At 37.2% G+C, this 24,353-nt stretch overlaps 1 protein-coding gene across 2 annotated transcripts in view; it reads right to left on the reverse strand.

Moving 5' to 3' along the window:
* Nucleotides 1-356: 356 nt before the first annotated feature.
* The window catches only part of IPO11 (importin 11), a 221,535-nt gene continuing 197,538 nt past the window's right edge, over nucleotides 357-24,353 (reverse strand). For both annotated transcript variants that reach the window (XM_058564010.1, XM_058564008.1), the window contains one exon: nucleotides 357-1,765. In XM_058564010.1, the coding sequence (XP_058419993.1) occupies nucleotides 1,601-1,765 (165 nt within the window). In that variant the 3' untranslated portion in view covers nucleotides 357-1,600. The remainder of the gene's footprint in view (nucleotides 1,766-24,353) is intronic.

Below are 24,353 nucleotides of genomic sequence, written 5' to 3' on the forward strand. Positions count from 1 at the left end.
CAGAACAGGAGCATGTTTGAGAATTTTGACAAGAATAATGGGAATAAGTGCCTCAAAGGAAAATAATTAAGTCAACAAAAAGAAATTCTTCTTCTCAGATCAGTCTTGAGGACTGACTGATAATGATGAAGAAATATCATATTAAAGAAGCTCAGTCTTCTAAAGCAGCGGCAGTTTTTAAACGAAAGGAGAAACTGAAGGGGTAACCAGGATTTGCTACATGCAGCACTGCCGCCCACTAGGACAGAGCCAACACCAGAGGATGAAAGAAAATTTCCCCCTAAAATTCACTGGGCAATTTTTAGGAACTCATTTCTTGTGGGACAGGAAAAATAATCAGACAAATCAGTCAAATGTGAGGTATCTTTGGAAAATTTAATTTGGACCATATTTTCTTTCTTTTGCTGAAAACATCAAATATTTCCATACATTTTGGGTTCCACAGCTTACAAAGGGGCAGTGGGTTTCCCGCAGTTACATACTGTACCCAACTTTCTATAGAAAGATCAGACATTTTCCAACATTGTTTTTTTGAATATTTCCTTAAAAATGCTTTAAAGGTTCCTTACAATAAATGGCAAGTAAAACAAAGTAAGGCTTTATTTTCTCCTTTTACCCCTTTTTTGGTACTGCATGTTGGAGGAAGAAGAAAGGAAGACTTGTCACATCAGTGTTGGTACCCTGGGGACTGGGCCCTCTGGGGTGCACCCACAGCGAGGCCCTGATGCACTCCTGCACTGAGACCGCTAAGTGCTGAACAGCTGGTCACAGCCACGTCAGAGCACAGGGCCTCTGTGGGCGCCTGGGCCATCTCGGTGCTCGCAGGGCTCCCGGCCTTCGGGAATAACAAAGGAACTAGGACCGAATCATGCCCAGAGGTCTCCCATCTGGTACTGCAGTACCACAGGTTCACTTCTGCAGGCCTTACAATGTGCATTTAAAGACTAAATGTAATTACTGAAAATAAAACCAGAAAAAAAAATCCCTTTACTAATTCCTGTATCAAATTACTAGAATGAAAATAAAAGCATTCGTCTGATAAAACATGTTTTCTATGTCAGATGAAAGCAACTCCCTTGCAAGATAATCTCAGTACTGTATATTTGTCACTATTTATATATTTTTGCCTAGTGCACAATTTTCTTTAATTGCATCATCTGAACAGCTTTGTCATTTTTCAAACTTGTAGGTTCATTAGCTTAAAAAAGGGATAAGGCAGCCAAATTTAATTTTGGTTGCAGAAAAACATGCTAAGATTAACCTTCATCTTCTCAAGTGTTAAGAGCACATGATTAAAAGATAATCACAGTTTCTTCTCTTAACAGAAAACTAAGCAGCTATTGCCATCAAATCTATCTCTAGTAAACACAGGGCCCCTCATAAAAATAAAATTAAATTCTTTTGAGGAATAGGTTTGTGATTTTAGCTATGCAGGATTTACATGTATTTATTGAATTTTGTAGTAAAAAACGTGTGGTCTTGGCTTCTTTATTTTCATATACAAGGGATTTCTTCGTCTCAGCAGGCTCTCACACACAGATGGCAGGCTGGGTTCCTTGGACTGTCTCAGAAAGGGGAGGCAGTCACGTGGCACGTGCTCTTAGAAGCCCTGCAAGAACTCCTGCAGCTGGGTGACGATTTCGGTGTCTACCGTCTCCATGAGGGACTGGAAGCCTTGCTCTCCCAGCAGCTCTTGCTGAGCCTTCAGCTTCTCGTAGATGAACTGCTGCAGTGACACCGTGTGCACCGGGTCCTTCAGGGCCAGCTGTGGGACAGAGAGGAGCCACACTGTCAAAGAGGCAAAACATGTCCCTCTTACATGTGACTAAAATTCTCGTAATCTCTTCCTCAGCAACAAAACTGCTTTCACCTCCCTTCTTATAAGGGATTCTAAAACAGCCTCATTGTGGAAAAGTTTGTCCAAGAAAATTTCAGTCAATTAGTCGAACCTCAGTTCTCTAGGGCTTATGAACATAACTTGTCTGATTAACTGGATTTCTCAACAGGTGAAAGCTCATCCATGTAAAAAGCATCAAAACCTGGTAGAAAGTATCCTAAAAGGAACAGAACATGCTGAAGAGCATTTATACACAATTGTCCGGGGTTCTCCTTAGGAAGATTAGGTACTCTCCTGTGGCAGCTCGGTGAAGCTCTCAGGACTGACAGACCAACAGCTTGCCCTACCTTGGATGGCTATGCTATTTACATTCAAGTATATGCTTCTGGTTAAAAAAAAAAAAAAAAGATAAGTAAAAATGAATAGCTAAAACAAACAAGCATGTACTCTCCCTCCCCCATTGGGATATTTGGAAAACAAAAGAAATACAATTAAAAATAACACACAATTCCACTTCCTGACGATAATAACATTAACATAACAAGAAAACATTTTGACCTCTTTTGTCCTTTCAGTGCCTGTGGCATGCATACACATACATACAGACACAACTACTACTGCTTTTTGCATTTATATTATCTCAAAAAAATTCTACTCTAACTTTAAGAATTCTGAATCTATTTATAATTTTTTTCTGCTATAGGCATGTTGAAGTGAACATGGTATAGTTTAAATACAATTTTAACTACGATTTTGCTGAATAATCTATCACAAACACTGTTCCACGCTACTACATATACCGTCTTTCCTCTGCATTTCAGATTATTTCCTTGGGATATCTCAGAAGAGATATCTATCTCAGAAGAGTGACTAGATTAAAGAGCACAGACAATTTTACAACTCCTGATACACATTATCAAGTTGTTTTTCCTCTGGTTTGTACCAATTTGAAAGATACACGAGTTTAGGCTTGTGACGTTGTTACCAACTGGTATTACCATTATTTAAATTCTTTACAATTTAATAACTGAAAAATAACACACCATTGCTTTAAGCTGTACATTTCTTTCATTATCAATAAAGCTAAACATCTGTAAGGCTATAAAGTGCATCAGTTTTGGGGCCCAATATGGCTGCACCGACAGTCTCCTCTTTCCTTACTGATACTCAGTTTTTTTCTAGGCAGATGAAGTAGCTGAATCATATCTGCTGTTTGGGCAATGTAACTAGATTTTAAATAATGATCACGAATGGGAAATATAACTGAGAGGCAGAGACATAGGTGGCATGAATTTGAAATTAAACCGCTTATGTGACCATTCGAGAGTTACATGATAAATCCACGGTAACTTCAACAGTTATTTCCCTGGAAGACGGACAGGAGAAAGAAGACCAGGAAGAACGGAAAACATAAAGCCCTTTGCTCACAAGCCTGAAGTTATCATTCTACAAAATACATAGAAATGGAAGATGAACATTTAAAAATATTTGCTCTTAAGCAGCATGCAGTAATGTTCAATATTATTTTAATTACTAAGAAATAGACCTCTTACCAAAGAGGATGCGGACATTGTTGAAATATTGTGAATTATCTGTAACGAAAACCATCTGCTACAATATGAGCAAAAAGCAGCTGAGCTTGAAATTCATGTTCAAGTCATTCCAACTACTGAAATGAAGCTTAAGAGTGTGGTTTAAATTCTGTTCCAATTCGCTAAAAGAAGCTGTAAACAGTTCACTTATCACATCTCCACACTTTAATTTCTAACAGAATAAAAAGGAAAAGATCATCATACTAAAACCTACCGGATATGGCATAACACGACATCAGTACAGTATTTTTAAAAGTGTATTGACCAGTCATGCAGAGATTAAAAGCATTAATCTCTTTTGGAAGGAGAGTTGTGGAGGAGAGAAGGAAGAAGACATACACAATCTCCAAGTACACACCTTAAAAAAATCTTAAAAAAAAAACAAAACTTTTTTTAGTTAAAAAAACCACGTTAGCAAATAAATGTCTATTTTGGCTTGTGGTAGACATTCATTAGTCATAGCTATCAATACCTTCTTTTGAAGAAATATATGAAATAGACTGACCAAATGATTCTCTACAGAAGAATCATTGCTGCACATCCACTAAAAATCAGATGCCATTTCTCTGAATGTAATAGTGCCTATAATTACTAGAATTAAGAGACACTGAAGTCACCGACAGCATTTTCAAAGAACTTAATAGTTACTTTTACACAAATAAGGCCCACTTAACAAAATAAACTTAATTATCTGATTTAACGTGAAAAAAATATAGAATGCCTACCATGTTTACCAGGTGGTATGTTCTTGAGAAAATAATTACTTTTCTAACGTAGGAAGTAAATTATAATTAGGAAGATAAATCTGCTCTTGGAAAAAAAATACTGCAAAGGTAGATGTGAAATAGATGTCTACTTTCAAAATAACAGAGTAAAATACTTTTTCTAATTCTTTCAGCTCAGTACAATTAAAAACCTTGGACATTATATATAAAACAAACATAAGAAGAGTTTAAAAGGTGGCAAGAAGAAGGCAGACCAACCAGGGACCCCAGCACCCAAGGAACAACACGATGTTGAGTGCCCTGACTTTCTTCTTGCTGCAAATATCCCAGATTTGGGGCTAGAGAAGCCAGCAACCTGAAAACACCAACGAGCACAGACAAAAAAAGTTCCAACAAAAACCCTGCTCTCCAGCCAAAGGACCAGGAAAAGGACCACACAGCAGGACCGAAAACTTTTAGACAGTAATTGGTCTATTTCAGTCAAACACCACAGAACAAACTGTGGCCCCACCTGCACTCAAGATGAGCTGTTACAAGGATTTGACCCACCCATGTCCCAACAGTGTCTGTGGAGACCCCTGGGGAGCCTGGACTCTCCCCTTCCTCACCCAGGAGGTATCAGTGGAGGCCTACTGGGGAACTTGGCCATTCTATACCCACGGCAGGAACAAAGTGGCATACCCACTTCTCCTTCCAGAGCAGTGTCAGAGGAAGCCAGCTAAAACAGAAGATTTAAATAAGATTCAGAGTCTCATAACATAATACCAAAAATGTCCAAGTTCCAATAGAAAATCACTTGTAATACCAACAGGAGGAGTGAGGGGCAGGGGAAGTGAGTTTAATTATAGAAGGGCAACATGAGGGGTCTCTGTGGTGATGGAAATGTTCTGTATCTTGACCCTTATTAATGTTAATATTCTGGTTGTGATGTTCGAGTTTTGGAAGACGTTATCACTGGGCAACATGGACAGCAACAGGTCACAAATCAGAGAGTCAGCAGTCTGGCAAGCTCCATCACCAAGAATACACTGGGAGGCAAGGGATTAACTCCAACAGTGAATGATCAAAACAGTCTGGCACTTGTATGCCCAAATTCAAACAAATTATTCACAGCAGAATCTTACAAAATCAGAAATTATTCTTTTTCCACACATTTCTAACAAATATGATTATCTTTGCTTAGATGAGGTTTGCTTAGACGCAGAAATTTAAGGAGATAATCATGCTAGAAGGAAAAACAAAAGCAGCAATACTGAGGCTCAGTTGACAGTACGGAAATAATGGCAAGAGACAGACTAAAAAATGGATCCGGGCTAAATGCAATGTGTGGTATTCTGGATTGAATCCTGGAACTAAGAGCATTAGTGGAAAACTGGTGAAATCCAAATCAAGTCTGGAGTTTAGTTAATAGTAATATATCAACGTTAGTTTCTTAGCTTTGATAAATGTACCATGGTAACGTAAAATGTTGACAGAGGAAATGGGCACATGAGAACACTCTGTATATCTTTGCTACTTTTCTATAAACCTAAAACTAGTCCAAAATAAAAAGGTTATCTGTCATACTATTTTAAGTATTGTGGCTTTGTAATGTGTCTTGAAATCAGGAAGCATAATGCCTTCAGCTTTGTTCTTTTTCAAGACCGTTTTGGCTATTCAAGGTCTTTTGTGGTTCCATATAAATTTTAGAATTGTGTTTTCTATTTTTGTAAGAAATGCCATTGGGATTTTGATAGGGACTGCACTAAATGTGTAGATTGCCTTGGATAGTATGGACATCTTAACAAAGTCTTCCAGTCCATGAACACGGATATCTTCCTATTTGCGTCTTCTTTAATTTCTTTCATCAATGTTTTGTAGTTTTCAGTGTACAAGTCTTTCACTTCCTTAGTTAAGTTTATGACTGAGTTATTTTATTCTTTTTGATACTATTGTAAATAGGCCTGTTTTCTTAATTTCCTTTTCAGAAAGTTTGTTATTAGTTTACACAAACACAGTTGATTTTTGTATGTTGATGTTTTTTGTTTTTGTTTTTGCTGAGGAAGATATGCCCTGAGCTAACATCTGTGCTAATCTTCCTCCATTTTGTATGTGGGTCGCCACCACAGCATGGCTGACAAGTGTTATAGGTCCACACATGGGATCCGAATTCGTGAACCTGGACCGCCCAAGTGGAGCATACCAAACTTAACCACCACACCATTGGGCTGGCCCCTATATTTTGATTTTTTATCCTGCAATTTTACTGAATTTGTTTATTAGTTCAAGCAGTTTTTTAAATGAAGTCTCTAGGGTGTTCTATATATAATATCATGTCATCTGCAAACAGAGACTACTTCTATCTTTCTGATTTGGATGCACTTTATTTCTTTTTCTCGCCTAATTGCTCTGACTAGGATTTCCAGTACTATGTTGAATATAAAGAGCAATGGAACAGAATAGAGAGCCCAGAAATAAATCCACACACATACAGTCAACTCATCTTCAACAACGGAGCCAAGAACAGACAATGGGGAAAGGACAGTCTCTTCAACAGATGGTGCTGGGAAAACTGGATATCCACATGCAAAACAGTGAAACCCTGCTTTTACACCATACACAAAAATTAACTCAAAACCACTTAAAGACTTAAACATAAGACCTCAAACTGTAAAATTCCTAGAAGAAAACACAAGGGAAAAACTTCATGACGTTGGCCTTGGCAATGATTTCACGGATATGACACCAAAAGCATAGGCAACAAAAGCAAAAATAGACAAGAGAGACTACATCAAACAAAATTTTTAAAGTTATTTAAAAACACAGAACTAGAAACTGAAAAAGTACATCCCTCTGTGGCCATTTGATGTGGGAACAAGCTGCTCTAGACACCTCAACCAGCTTACACAACTGTTCAATTACAGAATGTCTAAGCAGCAAGGCTGGCAAGTTCATTTTCGAAATCAGAACAACTGGTATCCCTAGGCTTTGAGTGACACCAAAGGTTGACTTTTCTAAAATTAATGACATCAGTAGAACTAGAACATAGACTTCCAAATTCCTGGTTTTGTTCTGTTTCCATTACTTCCATATGCCTAACTCCCATTCCTGCCTTTCAAGGAAGTATATGATCATATAAGAAATACTTCTGTTAAGATAAAATTAGGAACCTTACAACAGGTTATTACCAGAAGATAATTTCCCAGAATTCCTGACTTAGGGCAATGCCAGACAAATAAAGTACTAACAGCCTGACTTACTTCAAAGTCCATACACTGGATCTTAACAAGCAAGTAGTTTGGTATTCCTTGATTTTGAAATCATTACTCTAAGACAGAACGGTTCTGGCTGAACTGTATATTAGGTCCCTCTGTTGGTAATTATAGCCTTCTGACATATGCTTCAACCCATTTTAGCTCCTGTGGTGCTACTTACCAGGATGTATATTTCTTGTTCTTTGAGATTTTTATTCCTCAAAACTAAAAAATATTTCACTGCATTTATCAGCAATTTCACCCAGCAGGAATTTGGCGAAGCTGAATCTTTCTGAATTTTTCTTAGATTATGTAGCATATTGTTGTTCACTTTTTTTTTTTTTTCTGAGGAAGATCCACCCTGAGCTAACATCTGTTGCCAATCCTCCTCTTTTTTTGCTTGGGGAACATTAGCCCTGAGCTAACATCCGTGCCAATCTTCCTTCATCTTTTTGCATGTGGGATACCTCCACAGCATGGCCAGCGAGTGGAGCAGGTCCATGCCCAGGACCCAAAACCACAAACCCAGGCTGCCAAAGTGGAGCACATGGAACTCTAACCACTTGTCCACGGGGCCGGGCCCCCATTGTTCACTTTTTAAGCCTCCACATACCCTATATAATTTTTCAGAAGTTATATACTATAAAGTTATTTCAGATAGAATTTTGCTAAAGAGAAAAAGTTTCCTACCCTAGAAAAATACAGAAGATCTTTGTAAGAATAATAATATACTTTCCATGAAACCTAGTAGATTACATATAAATACACTAGCTATGCAAAAGATCAAAAATCCTCAAGGAAAATTTGCCTACAACAATGTATTTAACCATGTGGTCTTCAAAATTCCTTAGTTTGATTAAAATATCTTTGGTTTAAAATTCCCATCTTTTTTGACCTCCAATTGTTTCACTGTAGGTAACTGTCAATTTCTAAAATATATCTAAAACATTTAAGTTCCTAAAATCTTTGGATATAAACTCTCCCAATTTGGTAGCTTAACAAAGAGTTTGTAGTCCTGCCAATGCCAACCAGAACCCACATCATCAGCAGGGCTCGGCAATGCAAATTTAGTCACTAATTACACCCAATGTGAAACCCAGACTCCAAGGGAGCCACTTGAGGTTTTTATCATCACTGTCACAGCTGTCTTTTGAGGAATTTAGACTACAATTTCTAACTGCTGAGCTGGTAACTGAACAAGCTATTTTACACTGCTATGTCTAGAAAGACTGGGATCCAGACTTCATGAGAGGAAAATGACAGCATAGAGCCAGGCAACTGCCTAGCAGTTAAAGTTCAGCGCGTTCCGCTTTGGTGGCCCGGGTTTGGTTACCAGGCGTGGAACCACACCACTCCTCTGTCAGTAGCCATGCTGTGGTGGTGGCTCACATAGAAGAACCAGAAGAACTAACAACTATACACAACCATGTACTTACTGGGGGTGGGGGGTCAGGGGGAAGGAGGAAGACTGGCAACAGGTGTTAGCTTAGGGCGAACCTTTCCCTGCAAAAAAAGGAAAAAAAAAAAAAAAAAAAAGAATACCCCTCTTACTTCTAGCTTCTGATGTCCTCAGAGACTTTCAACTTGGCAAAAAATCCACTTAATAAAAAAGAAAAATAACAGCACATACACGTGTCTCAGTGACAAAAAGTGAAATTCCAATTTAGCAATTAACTTGTAACCTAGGTTTTCTGATATAATTATTTTTCTCTCCATCAGTCCTAGACCATTACTACTTGGTATTTTTGCTCTAGTTTCAGTTGTATTCTAGTTATGCCTTTCATTGTAAGGTGTTTTAAATCTTTGCAAAGTAAGCTTGAGAGAAATGCACAATATAAGCAATGAGTCAAAGTAATTATTTCAAGTCCAGATCGGAGCAATAGAACGTATGCTTATTTCTTCACATTTGTTTCAGTATGGAATGTTCTTCATCAGAGCACTTAAACAGGAATCAAAATATTATATCTACATTTACTAAACTCCAACAATAAGCAAGGCATGTGCTAGACACAGGCTAGGCCCTTCACATATATCATTTCATTTCAAACTCACAATAAGGAATCCTAAGGAGGAAATGGAACCCTCCACAACAGAACATCGACTTTCAAGTCTTATTATTTAAGAAACATATTTTGTAAAGCCATATTGGGTGACCAGGCGCATTGTCAATGAGCAATAATACTTTGAAAGGAATCTTTTTTTCTGAGCAGTAGGTCTCAACAGTGGGCTTAAAATATTCAGTAAACCATGTTGTAAACAGATGTGCTGTCATCCAGGCTTTGTTGTTCCATTTACAGAGCACAGACAGATTTTGCACAATGCTTAAGGGCCTTAGGAGTTTTGGAATGGTAAAGGAGCACTGGCTTCAACTTAAAGTCACTAGCTGCATTAGCGCCTAACAAGAGAATCAGCCTATCTTTTGAAGCTTTGAAGCCAGGCACTGACTTCTGCTCTCTAGCTTTGAAAGTCCCAGATGGGACTTTCCAATATAAAAATTGAAAATCTGTTGTTCAGTGTAGTCGCCTTCATTAATTATCTTAGCTGGCTCTTCTGGATAATTTGCTGCAGCTTCTACATCAGCACTTGCTGCTTCACCTTGCATTTTTATGTTATGGAGACGGCTTCTTTCCTTAAACCTCATAAACCAACCTCTGCCACCTTCAAACTTTTCTTCTGTAGCTTCCTCACCTCTCGCAGCCTTCACAGAATTGAAGGGAGTTAGGCCCTTGCTCTGGATTAGGCTTTGGCTTAAGGGACTGTTGTGGCTGGTTTGATCTTCTATCCAGACCACTAAAACTTTCTCCAAATCAGCAATAAGGCTGTTTTGCTTATCATTTGTGTGTTCACTGGAGTAGCACTTTTGATTTCCTTTAAGAACTTTTCCTCTGCATTCACAACTCAGCTGTTTAGGGCAAGCGGCCTAGCTTTCAGTCTATCGCGGCTTTCAACACGTGTTACTCACTAAGCTTAATCATTTCTAGGTCTTGATTTAAAGTGACAGACACGAGACTCTTCCTTTCACTTAAACACTTAGAGGCCACTGTAGGGTTATTAACTGGCCTTATTTCAATATTGTTGTGTCCCATGGGATAGGAGGCCTGAGAAAAGGGAGAGAGATCGAGCAATGGCTGGTCAGAGGAGCAGTCAGAACACACATAACATAATCAATTAAGTTCACCATCTTATATGGGCATGGTTTGTGGTACCCCCAAATAATTACAAGAGTAACATGAAAGGTCACTGATCACAGATCACCATAACCAATACAATAATAATGAAAAAGTTTGAAATATTGTGAGAATTACCAAAATGTGACACACAGGCAGGAAGTGAGCAAATGCTGTTGAAAATATGGTGCTAATAGACTTATTCAACACCAAGTTGCCACATACCTTCAATTTGTAAAAAATGCAATTTTCTGTTAAGTGCAATCAAGTGAAGTGCAATAAAACCAGGTATGCTTGTAAATAAAACATATGGCATTTTAAAAAAACTCCTTAAACTAGTAATTCTAAGCCCTATAAACTTAATTTCCATTTACCACCAACAACTTCCAGAAACTCTTCAGGGCTTCCTTTCTCTTTTAGTCTCATTGAGGCACTTTTGAGTTTCTTTAACTTTACTGTATGCAAACTAGGTATGTTCGTCTTTCTTCTTTTCATTGTCTGACTCCTCTACCATCCAAAAGTTGAATGCCCTTTTGATTTTGGTTTCTGACTCCAGAATTCCAAAGGATTCCCCAAATCACAGAGTAAATAAAACCGAAATCTGTAAGGGACCTTTATTTTGCCTGCTTTTCCTAACTGGTTATTGCTGGCATGTAACAGCAACATACATTTGTATATAAATCATTTAATTGGTCACTTTATTAAACTCTCTTCATAAGTGACCTGTTGATTTTCTTGGACTTTTCTGGCTTAAACGATCATTTCAATGACTAATGACTTTTTCCTTTTCTTTGCCAATACTTAAACCTGCGCTCACTCGCTTGCACTCTTGCTGTTTCTTCTCATCACATTGGCTCGAAACTCAGATGTGACACACTATTATCAAATCTTACTTTTCTTCCTAGGTACACAGATAGACCACATTCCCTGGCAATGGAACGTGAGCAGAAAAGATGTGTCATTGCCCAGTCTGACTCTTCAACCACTCCTATGCATTCTTTTTCCCGTCTTCCAACTAGACAGAAGCCAAGATGGCAGCATCTCAATACATCTGGATCATCCCTGAATGACTGTGTGAATTACACACCCACTCCTAACCGTCTCCTTTTTGTCCTTTCCCTGAGTAAGAAATAAACTATTAACATTAAGCTGAGACTCCAGGGGTCTGTTAGAGAAGATGGCATTCTCTGGCATTCAGTTCATTCACTATCTAGTGGTATGTTTGTGCTTAGTTTCAAATAGCTATTTTTTTAATCATCTTAAAGGCATGTTATTCTACTCCTATTTCAATAAGAAATTTTACCAGGAATAAATGCTGAATTTAATTTGCTAATAGTAATTTATATTTTTTGCATCTATTTTTATAAATAAAAAAATTTACTATTTTCTTTTTTATTCTTTTTCTGACAATCCCCACAGTTTTCTAGCTTCTAGAATAGGTGAGCTAGCATAGCATTATCTGTTCCTTAAAATTTGATAGCATGATCAGGGAAATGCAAGTCAAAACTACAATGAGATATCACCTCACGCCCGTTGGAATGGCTATAATTAACAAGACAGGAAACAACATGTGTTGGAGAGGATGTGGAAAGAAGGGAACTCTCATACACTGCTGGTGAGAGTGCAAACTATTGCAGCCACTATGGAAAACAGTATGGAGATGCCTCAAAAAATCAAGGATAGAACTACCATATGATCCAGCTATTCCACTGCTGGGTATTTATCCAAAGAACTTGAAAACACCAGTTTGTAAAGGTACATGCACCCCTGTGTTCACTGCAGTGTTATTCACAATAGCCAAGACTTGGAAGCAACCTAAGTGCCCATCAAGGGACGAATGGATAAAGAAGATGTGGTATATATACACAATGGGATACTACTCAGCCATAAGAAACGATGAAATCCAGGCATTTGTGACAACATGGATGGACACTGAGGGTATAATGCAAAGTGAAATAAGTCAGAGGGAGAAGGTCAAATACCGTATGATTTCCTTCATTAAGTAGTAGATAATAACAACAATAAACAAACACATAGAGACAGAGATTGGATTGGTGGTTACCAGAGGGAAAGGGGGGAGGGAGGAGGGCGAAAGGGATAATTCGGCACAAGTGTTTGGTGATGGGTTGTAATTAGTATTTGGGTGGTGAACATGATGTAATCTATGCAGAAATAGAAGTATAATGATGTACACCTGAAATTTATACAATGTTATAAACCAATGTTACTGCAATAAACAAAAAATTAAAAAAGAAATTTGATAGTATGAAAGGAGGGAATAAAGGAAGGAATTAAGGAAAAAAAGGGAGAAGAAAGAAGTAATAAAGGAGAGAGGGAAGACAAGGTGCTGCCGAAAGGATGTCATTAGTAAAATACATTAAACTAATATTTTTAAAAAAATTTATAGTACATTCTAGTAAACTGCTTGTAAAATGAGCAAATAAGAAACATTACTGAGGGAGGTTTTTTTTTGGAGAAGTGGGGAGGCAATTTAAAACATTTCTTCCATGGTTATAAATCTATTTCTACCTGGACCTAAGTTAGTTTTTATTTTTTTTATTTTTTGGTACTGCACATTAAAAAATTATCCATTCTGACAAGATTTCCCATTGATTAGCCAAAATTTACATGCATAATCCCTGAAGTTATATTCTATGTGTCCTCATCCCTAATATTGAACATTTATATTCATTCCCCACCCCTTGATAGTGGCCGACCAGAGTAGGGGCTTATGGAGGTCAGGTAAGCAATGGCGTTTTAGCTCAGGTCCATCTCACAGTGGGCCCAGTGGGTTGCCCATCCTGTGGGTATTTCCCAGTTCCAGAATGCATAATTGGAATATACATACTTAGTATCTTGCAGAATCACCACATGGCATTCTAGGTTTCCTAAGGTTGACTTTTTTTTTCTTTTACTCACATCTTGAAATGAGTTCTGAGTTCATTAATTTTCCTTCTTTCTTGATAATAAAATCACTTAAGGCTATGAATAATTTAGTTGTACTCATGTTTTTATGTGTAATAATCTCAATGTAGTATGTCACCTAATACAAAATTACAAACTTCCTCTTTAAAATACTGTTTTAAAAACTTTACATGGGCCGGCCCCGTGGTTTAGTGGTTAAGTGCGAGCGCTCCGCTACTGGCGGCCCGGGTTCAGATCCCGGGCGCGCACCGACGCACCGCTTCTCCGGCCATGCTGAGGCTGCGTCCCACATACAGCAACTAGAAGGATGTGCAGCTATGACATACAACTATCTACTGGGGCTTTGGGGGAAAAAAAAAGGAGGAGGATTGGCAATAGATGTTAGCTCAGAGCCGGTCTTCCTCAGCAAAAAGAGGAAGATTAGCATGGATGTTAGCTCAGGGCTGATCTTCCTCACACACAAAAATAAATAAATTAAATAAATTTAAAGAAATTATTAAAAAAAAAAAAAACTTTACATGACCAATATTTTTCTCAACCTTGTTTAATTTCTGGTTTTACTTCATTGTAGTTAGAGAATATGACCTATACTATTTCTACTCTGAGAAATTAGAGGTTTTCTTTGTAAACCCAGAAAATGCTCAGTTTTTAAATGTTTTGTGAACATTTAAAAAATGTATGTTCTATTTACAGTGTAGAATTTTCATTTATAGCTACTAAAATAAGTTTATTGACTATATTACTCTGATTTGTCACCACACACCCACTAGGAGATCATCTTAGGTTCAACTAAACATATAGGATCGCAAGACTACCATAGGCTATCTTACATCAGCTTACTCAGAAGGCCATGGGGATGATGTGATACCATAAAATGGAAATGTGTAGGAAAATAGGATAAATTTTACACCAATAAAAATGTTATGATCATAGGTGCATTTTAAAAATCCTATAAAGATAGGCTGCCTTTTGAAATGACCATTTATATGTTTTATATAAGCATTTCTACTATAAACCAATTTTAGCAGTAAATTAAGAACAATCTCCATTCAATTTCCAGCAATGGAGTTATCTCTTTACATGAAAAAAAATCAGTTTTAATAAATAACTAAATTAATACATAAAAGAAAGATGTCTTCCTTCCATTCATATCATCATCAAAGTAAAACGACTATATAACAAAGTATAATAGGATATTTACGGGTGTGCTATCAATGTTAGTAAATTAGAAAACAACCACCTGCTAGATATCTAAACATGCTACTACTCAGCAATGCCTTTGATTCTACTACTTCCTTCTCAGAAATATTATTAATATTCATGTTTGTCCATTCTATGAGAGAATATATTATAGACCTAATATGTGCCATAAGACACTGATCCAATTATATGCAGTTTCCAGGTGATACAGAGAATGGAAAGAGAATAAAGAGAAACAGCAAGGAAAAGTCAGATGAGATTTCTCTTTGCACTCTAAATGTCATCTTTGGATATGCTACCTGAGCTTTCTGAATATCATTTATTTCTGCCATCATCTTATTAAAGGGAGTGACGAACCCAAACATCACCCCTGTGAGCCATCTACAGGAAACACACGCTCCCTTACAGCTCCTTACTGCTCCAGTTGCCTCTGTGGGCCCAAGAAGTGAGACCACGGAGCAAAGCTTATGAGAATCTCAAGTTTCTTGATAAAATGCTCTATATATGGTCAAGCTATCAGGTGAAGGATTTAAAAGTGTAACTGCTATAAATAGGAAATGCCGAAAGTGAACCAAAAAAGGCAAGAGAGTTTAATAATGAGTCAGTCAGTGCCCTCAATCTATTTCAAAAACTGAGATTATCATTTCATCAACTTGTAAACCATCAATAATTTATAAAAATGACAGAATATGATGGAAATGAATGGGGGAACAAAAACTTTCCATCTTGACCAACTGCTGATATAGCAAAATTGTTAAAGAAATTGGGATATTTTAAGACCTGAGTTAACTCTATTTCTGGGAAAGGAAATGCTGTTCTATGGCTGTTTAACCTAAATTTGCTGGAGTACTTGAAATGATCGCATGTATGATTTAAACTATACTATGTATTTATTTTAGTAGGCAGGCTTGGCACAAAACAAAGGAACAACTCCACAGCAGGGCCTCCACTACTTAATTATCTGTGGAAGTCACATGGAAAACTCTCAAAAAATAACAGCATTGTGATTAACAAAGACATAACACTATGACAAGTATTTAGAAAACAATACAATTCAAGCATTGCAAAATATCTGTCCCACTCTTACCTTTCATCGTTGGAGTTTACTTAAGTCTTAGACAACTAAGCCTATCAACATTTAGTTCACACAAAAATAGAGTAATCACAATGAGAATATCTACACTACCCTTGGGATTTAAGACGATAAATGAGCTTGTACCGATCCCTGAGAATTACGCTTGTTTTTTGTTCAAGGAATAAATTCACAATGAAACAAGAATAAGCAGTTTTAGAACCAGTTACAAAGTAATCAGTCAACACCTGTTACCAAAGGTCAGATCTTTCCTGAACAAAGGTCACCCAAATCTCCAGTAGACAGCTCATGTTAACTGTTGACTTAACGGATTTAAGAAATTTGCTACCACTAGCATCTAATTCAATGAAAAGTCATTGAGAATCCATTTTGTACTATTTTAAGCACAGGGATTCAAAGATAAAATAAATCATGGTCTTTATTTGCAAAATGCGTTAAAATGGTGGGTAGGGGGTTAAGGTAACATGAAAATTAGTTGTGCAATAAAATTTTTTATACTAAATGGTAAAAACACTCACAGGATGCATTACGAGTTTTTGAAAAGAACACAATTTTGTTTACAAAAGACAAAACCACTTGTTAACATGCATCTATAGCTGCTTAAATTAAAAAAAAAATCGATGGGGATTTCTGGTGCAGTGAGCCCCCATGTGGCAGCCTATCAGGGATGATAAAAGCTAAGGACTAATGGAGCGACTTCATGGTTAATAACTCTAGAGTTTGCAGACATGTACAAAGGAAACAACGAAGAGAGCCTATAGTGTAACAATCAGTCACATTATGTTCATTTTCTTAAAGAAAAAAATGAACATCTATAAAATTCATATGTAAAATATGCTAAGGAATTATGAGTCAAGACCTACATAGACAACTTTAGTTTGAAGGAAAAAAGAAGAGTTATTAGTGAACAAAATCTCCTACCCATGAAATGTGGATAGAACTATGAAAATGAGGACATAATATTTCTGGAATTTAGGGTTTACAAAATTCAGTTTCAAACGGTATCTGAAGATTCATGGTCTATTGTCATTTATGCAGTCATAGCAGATGAATAAGCAAATTCATGGTAGAATATGGTTGTACAACAATCTTTTCTATACCACAAATCTGACTATGTCACTTCTTTGACAACTTTTTGATGATTCCCTATTCCTATCAAATAAAATTCAAATTCCTAGCTTTCTACGGCTGCTGTAACTATCACAAATTTATTATCTTACAGTTCTATAGAAGTCGAAAGCAGTCTCACTGGGCTAAAAGCCAGGTATGTCCACAGGGCTGCCTTCCTTTCTGAAGGCTCTAGAGGAGAATCTGTTTTCTTCCTTTTCCGGCTTCTATAGGCCCTCTTCCTCCATCTTCAAAGCAACAGCAGGTTGAGTCCTTCTGACACTGCATCATTCTGACCCTCTCTTCTGCTTCTCTCTTCCACTTTTAAGGACTCTTGTGATTACATTTGGCCTACTTGGACAATCTCCCTTAGGATCAGCTGATTAGCAACCTTAATTCCACTTTGGCATGTAACAAAACATAGTCACAGGAAACATAACATATTCACAGGGTCCAGGGATTAGGACATGGACATCTCTGGGAGATGAAAGGGATTATTCTGCCTACCACACTTACCATATGGCATACTAGGCCCTCTACAACCCGGCTGCTATTGTGTCACACAGTCGGCACTTAAATGTTTCTTCATTGACACTCCTGCAGCTACCCACTGTTCAGAGAAATATAACTACTTGTCCTGAGTATTGTAGGATGTCTAGCAGCATCCTTGGCTCCTACCCACTAAACGCCAGTAGCACTTCTCAGCCTTGTAACACTAAAAAATGCTCTCAGACAATGCTGTAGGTCTCCTGAGAGGCAAAATAACACTCAGCTGACAACCGCTATTAAACAAGGATCTACTGTTAGTACGTAAAAGTAAACATAACTCTAATTAATTCACATGATGACATAAAGCCATTTTGACTAGGGTTAAGAAACTCATCAGTTTCTTCAATGCAGTTTCTTCCAGCTCAGTAAGAAAGTGGTGGGGAATTAATTAATTCTGGTTTAAGTTGAAAGAAAGTTATAAATAATACCTGGATAGTTTCTGTAACAAAAACTTTCCATTTTAAAAAATTTTTTTATTGAAGTAACATTGGTGTATAATCTAAATTTCAGGTGTACATCATATTTCAACTTCTTTATAGACTTACATTGTGTTTACCACCAAAAGTTTAGTTGCCATCCATCAGGGTACAAACGTGCCCCTTTACCCCTTTTGCCCTCCCTCCCTGCTCCCCTCTTCCCCTCTGGTAACCACTAATCTATTCTTTGTGTCTATGTGCTTGTTTGCTTGTTGCTGTTTTTAATCTTCCACAGACGAATGAATTCATATGGTATTTGGCTTTATCCATATGACTTATTTCGCTTAGCATAACAGGTCCATCCTCAAGGTCCTCAGGGTCCATCACAGGACCTCAAGGTCCAACCATATTGTTGCAAATGGCAAGATTTCATCTTTTTTTATGGCCAAGTAGTATTCCATCGTGTATATATACCACATCTTCTCTATCCATTCATCCACTGAGAGGCACTTAAGTTGTTTCCAAGTCTTGGCTATTGTAAATAATGCTGCAATGAACATAAGGGTGCATGAACCTTTTCGAATTAGTGTTTTTGTGTTCTTTGGATAAATACCCAGAAGTGGAATAGCTGGATCATGTGGTAGTTCTATTTCTAATTTTTTGAGGAATCTCCATACTGTTTTCCATAGTGGCTACACCAGTTTACATTCCCATCAGCAGTGTGTGAGGGTTCCCTTTTCTCCATATCCTCTCAAACACTTGTTATTTCTAGTCTGTTTATTTTTTATTTATTTATTTATTTTGTGAGGGAGATCAACCCTGAGCTAACATCTGTCACCAATCCTCCTCTTTTTGCTGAGGAAGACTGGCCCTGGGCTAATATCTGTGCCCATCTTCCTCCACTTTATATGGGACACCGCCACAGCATGGCTTGACAAGCGGTGCGTTGGTGTGTGCCCAGGATCCGAACCTGCAAACCCCGGGCCACCAAAGTGGAGCATGAGCACTTAACCACTATGCCACCGGGCCAGTGGTGTAATGTCTATTTTTAATAATAGACATTATGACAGGCATGAGGTGATATATCATTGTGGTTTTGATTTGCATTTCTCTAATAATTAGTGAAGTTGAACATCTTTTCTCATGTGCCTGTTGGCATCTGTATATCTTCTTTGGAAAAATATCTATTCATATTCTCTGCCCACTTTTTAATCACATTTTTTTCTTGTTGACTTGTATGAGTTCTTTATATATTTTGGATATTAACCCCTTATCAGATATATGATTTGCAAATACCTTTTCCCAATTGGTAGGCTTTTTGTTTTGCTGATGGTTTCTTTTGCCATGCAAAAGCTTTTTAGTTTGATATAGTCACATCCATTTATTTTTTCTTTTATTTCCTCTGCCTTAGGAGACATGGTATTAAAAAAGATACTGCTAAGACCTATGTCAAAGAGCGTATTGCCTATGTCTTCTTCTAGGACTTTTATGGTTTCTGGTCTTATATTCAAGTCTTTAATCCATTTTGAGTTAATTTTTGTGTATAGTGTAAGATAGTGCTCTATTTTCACTCTTTTGCATGTGGCTGTCCAGTTTTCCCAGTGCCATTTATTGAAGAGACTTTGCTTTCTCCATTGTAGGTTTTTGGCTCCTTTGTCAAAAATTACCTGCCCATACAGAGAAAGCTGTATAGTGGTTACCAGGGGCAAGGTGAGCACAAGGGGTGAGGGGAGACATGTATATGATGATTGACAAATAATAATCTACAACCAAAATTTCACAATGTTATAAACTATTAAGACATCAATTAAAAAAAAATCAATAGTGTAAATGAAACCTGTTAAAAAAAAAATTTTGCTGTCCATAAAGCCCATGTGGGTTTATATCTGAGCTCTCAATTCTGTTCCATTGATCTGTGTGTCTGTTTTTCTGCCAGTACCACACTGTTTTGATTATTTCAATTTTGCAGTATACTTGGAAATGAGGGAGTGTGATGCCTCCAGCTTTGTTCTTTCTTCTCAGGATTCCTTTGGCTATTTGGAGTCTTTTCTTATTCCGCATAATTTTAGGGTTCTTTGCTCTATTTCTGTGAAAAATGTCATTGAGACTCACAGGGATTGCAATGAATCTGCACATTGCTTTAGGCAGTACGGACATTTTAACTATGTTAATTTTTCCAATTGATGAGCACGAAGTATCTTACCATTTCTTTGCATCTTCTTTGATTTCTTTCAACAATGTTTCATAGTTTTCAGTGAATATGTCTTTCACCTCCTTAGTTAAATTTATTCCTAAGTATTTTATTCTTTTCATTGCAATTATAAACAAGATTATACTCTTTTTTTTTAAAGGATACACTCTCTTTTTATTTATTTATTTATATATTTTTTTTTCCCCCCAAAGCCCCAGTAGATAGTTGTATGTCATAGCTGCACATCCCTCTAGTTGCTGTATGTGGGACGCGGCCTCAGCATGGCTGGAGAAGCGGTGCGTCGGTACGCGCCTGGGATCCGAACCCGGGCCGCCAGCAGCGGAGCGCGCGCACTTAACCACCAAGCCACGGAGCCGGCCCCAAGATTATACTCTTGATTTGTCTTTCTGCTATTACATTGTTAGTGTATATAAACACAACTGATTTTTGTATGTTGATTTTGTACCGTGCAACTTTACTGCATTCGTTTATTATTTCTAATAGATTTTTGGTGGATTCTTTAGGGTTTTCTATCTATAAAATCACATCATCTGCAAATAGTGACAGTTTTACTTCTTCCTTTCCAATGTGGATACCCTTTCTTTCTTTTTTCTTCCCTAATTGCTCTGGCTAGGACTTTCAATACTATGTTGAATAAGAGTGGCGAAAGTGGGCATCCTTGTCTTGTTCCTGTTCTTAGAGGGACAGCTTTCAGTATTTCACCATTGAGTATGATTTTAGCTGTGGGTTTGTCATATATGGGCTTTATGATGTTGAGGTACTTTCCCTTTATACCCATTTTATTCAGAGTTTTTATCATAAATGGATGCTGAACCTTGTGGAATTCTTTCTCTGCATCTATTGAAATGATCATGTGATTTTTATTCATTTTGTTAATGTCATGTATCATACTGATTGGAACCATCCTTGCATCCCTGGAATAAATCTCACTTGATCATGGTGAATGATTGTTTTAATGTAGTGTTATATTCAATTCGCTAAAATTTTGTTGGGTATTTTTGCATCTATGTTCATCAGAGATATTGGTCTGTAATCTTTTTTTGTGTTGTCCTTTTCTGGTATTGGGGTAATGCAGGCTTCATAAAATGAGTCAGGAAGTGTCCCCTCCTCTTTAATTTTTTGGAAGAGTTAGAGAAGAATAGTTATTAAATCTTCTTTGAAAGTTTGGTAGAATTCACCTGGGAAGCTGTCTGGTCCTGGACTTTTGTCTTCTGGGAGGTTTTTGATCACTGTTTCAATCTCCTTACTAGTGACCAGTCTATTCAGATTCTCTGTTTCTTCTTGGTTCAGTTTTAGAAAGCTGTATGATTGTAAAAATTTATTTATTTCTTCTAGGTTATCCAGTTTGTTGGCATATAGCTTTTCATAGTATTTCTTATAATCCCTTGTATTTCTGTGGTATCCATTGTAATTTCTACTCTTTCATTTCTGATTTTATTTATGTGAGTCTTCCCTCTTTTTTTCTTAGTGAGTCTATCCAACAGTTTGTCAATTTTGTTTATCTTTTCAAAGAACCAGCTCTTTGTTTCACTGATTTTTTCTATTGACTTTTTAGCCTCCACTTCATTCATGTCTGCTCTGATTTTTATTATATCCTTCCTTCTACTGATTTTGGCATTTGTATATTCTTTTTCTAGTTCCTATAGGTGTAATGTTAGATTGTTTGAGATTTTTCTTGTCTCTTGAGGTAGGTCTGTATTACTATAAACTTCCCTCTTAGTACTGCTTTTCCTGTATCCCACAGATTTTAGTACACTGTATTTTCATTTTTGTTTGTCAACAGGTATTTTTTAATTTATTTTTTGATTTATTCACTGACCCAGTAATTGTTCAGAAGCATTATGTTTAACCTCCACATATTTGTGACTTTTCCAGTTTTCTTCTTCTCGTTGATTTCTAGTTTCATACTGTTGTGTTTGGAAAGGATGTTTGATATTATTTCAATCTTCCTAAATTTATTGAGACTTGTTTTAAGGCCTAATATCTGATCTATACTGGAGAATGTTCCCTGTGCTTTCGAAAAGAACGCACATCCTGCAGTTTTTGGATGGAATGTTCTGTATATATCTATTAAGTCCATCTGGTCTAATGTGTCATTTAAGGCCAATAGTTCCTTATTGATCTGTCTGGATGATCTATCCATTGATGGAAGTGGGGTGTTAAAGCACCCTACTATTATTGTGTTACAGTCAATTTCTCCTTTTATGTCTATTTTATATATTTAGGTGTGCCTATATTGGATGTATAGATATTTACAACTGTTATATCCTCTTGTTGGATTGTTTCTTTTATTATCATGTAATGTCCTTTGTCTCTTATTACAGTTTTTGTTTTAAGTCTATTTTGTCTGATATACATAATGCTACCTTAGCTTCCTTTCTGATTCCATTTGCATGGAATAAGTTTCTCCATCCCTTCACTTTCAGTTTGTGTCTTTAGGTCCAAAGCACATCTCTTGTATGCAGCATATATACGGGTCTTGTATTTTATTTAATCCATTCAGGCACCCTGTGTCTTTTGACTGGGGCATTTAATCAATTTACATTTAAAGTAACTATTCATAAGTATCTACTTATTGCCATTTTGTTACTTTTTTTCTGGATGCTTTCGTAGTTCTTTTCTGTTCCTTTCTTCTTTTCTTACTCTCTTCTCTTGTTATTTGATGACTTTCTTTAGTGTTAAGTTTGGGTTCCTTTCTCTTTACTTTTTACGTATTATTATAGGTTTTTGGTTTGTGATTACCATGAAGTTCATATATAATAACCTATGTAAGTAGCAATCTATATTAAGTTGATAGTCTCTTAAGTTCAACCTCATACTAAAAGCCCTATACTTTTACTCTCCCCCTGCATTTTATGTCTTTGACATCATATTTTACCTCTTTTAATTCTGTGTATCCCTTAACCTCTTATCATAGATATTGACAATTTCAGTACTTTTGTCTTTTGACCTTCATACTGGTTTTATAGGTGGTTGTTTGCCTTTACCAGTTGATATTTTTTCTTTGATAATTTTCTTATTCCTAATTGTGGCATTTTCTTTTTCACTTAAAGAAGTCTCTTTTACATTTCTTGTAAGGCCAGTTTAGTGGTGATGAACTCCCTTAGTTTTTTCTTGTCTGGAAAACTCTTTATTTCTCCTTCCATTCTGAATGATAACCTTGCTAGGTAGAGTTCTTGGTTGTAGGTTTTTCCCTTTCAGTACTTTGAATATATCATCCCACTCCCTTCTAGCCTGTAAAGTTTCTGCTGAAAAGTCAGCTGATAGCCTTATGGAGGTTCCTTTATGTGTAACTTGTTGCTTTTCTCTTGCTACTTTTAGGATTCACTCTTTAATTCTCAACATTTGAATTATAACATGTCTTGGTGTGGGCCTCTTTGGGTTCATCTTGTTTGGTACTCTCTGTGCCTCCTGTACCTGGATGTCTGTTTCCTTCCCCAGGTTAGGGAAGTTTTCAGCTATTATTTCTTCAAATAAGTTTTCTCTGTCCCTTTGTCTCTCTCTTCTCCTTCTGAGATAAAAATATAATGCAGGTGTTAGTACACTTGATGTTGTCCCAGACGTTCCCTAGATTATCCTCATTCTTTTTAATTTTTTTTTCTGTTCAGTTTGAGTGATTTCCTCTACTCTGTTGTCCAGATTGCTAATCCATTCTGGGAATTTTTCAGTTCTATTATTGTATTCTTCAGTTCTGATTAGTCCTTTTTTATATTTTCTAATTCTTTGTTGAAGTTCTCATTGTGTTCATCTATTCTTCTCTCCAGTTCAGTTAGCATCCTTATGATCATTAATTTGTACTCTTTATCAGGTAGATTGTTTTATTTCTATTTCATTTACTCCTTTTTCTGAGGATTTGTCCTGTTCTTTAATTTGGGACATATTCCTTTGTCTCCTCATTTTGCCTACTCCTCTGTGCTTATTTCTATGTATTAGGTAGATCAGCTACATCTCCCAATCTTGGAAATGTGACCTTACACTGGAGATGTCTTATGGAGCCCAGGAGTATTCTCTGCTCTCATCACCCATGCCAAATGCTCCAGGGGCGTCCCCTGTGTGGGCTGCATGTGCCCTTCCATTGTGGAAGGACTCCTATTGCTGTGGGCATGTGGGTAGGGTGGGCTGGCTCCCAGGCCATCTGGTAGTGAGGCCCAGCCACATGCAGCTGCTACAGGCACCTTATCGGGTGCAGCAAGCCCCTGGTGTGGCTGGCTGCGAGGTCTGGTAGTGCACAAGTACTGCAGGTCTCTAGTGAGCGAGTCAGGCCCCCAGTGTGGCTGGCTGCTAGGCCCAGGGGCAC

The sequence above is a fragment of the Diceros bicornis genome, chromosome 20 (genome assembly GCF_020826845.1).
Source record: "Diceros bicornis minor isolate mBicDic1 chromosome 20, mDicBic1.mat.cur, whole genome shotgun sequence".
NCBI lineage: Eukaryota > Metazoa > Chordata > Mammalia > Perissodactyla > Rhinocerotidae > Diceros > Diceros bicornis.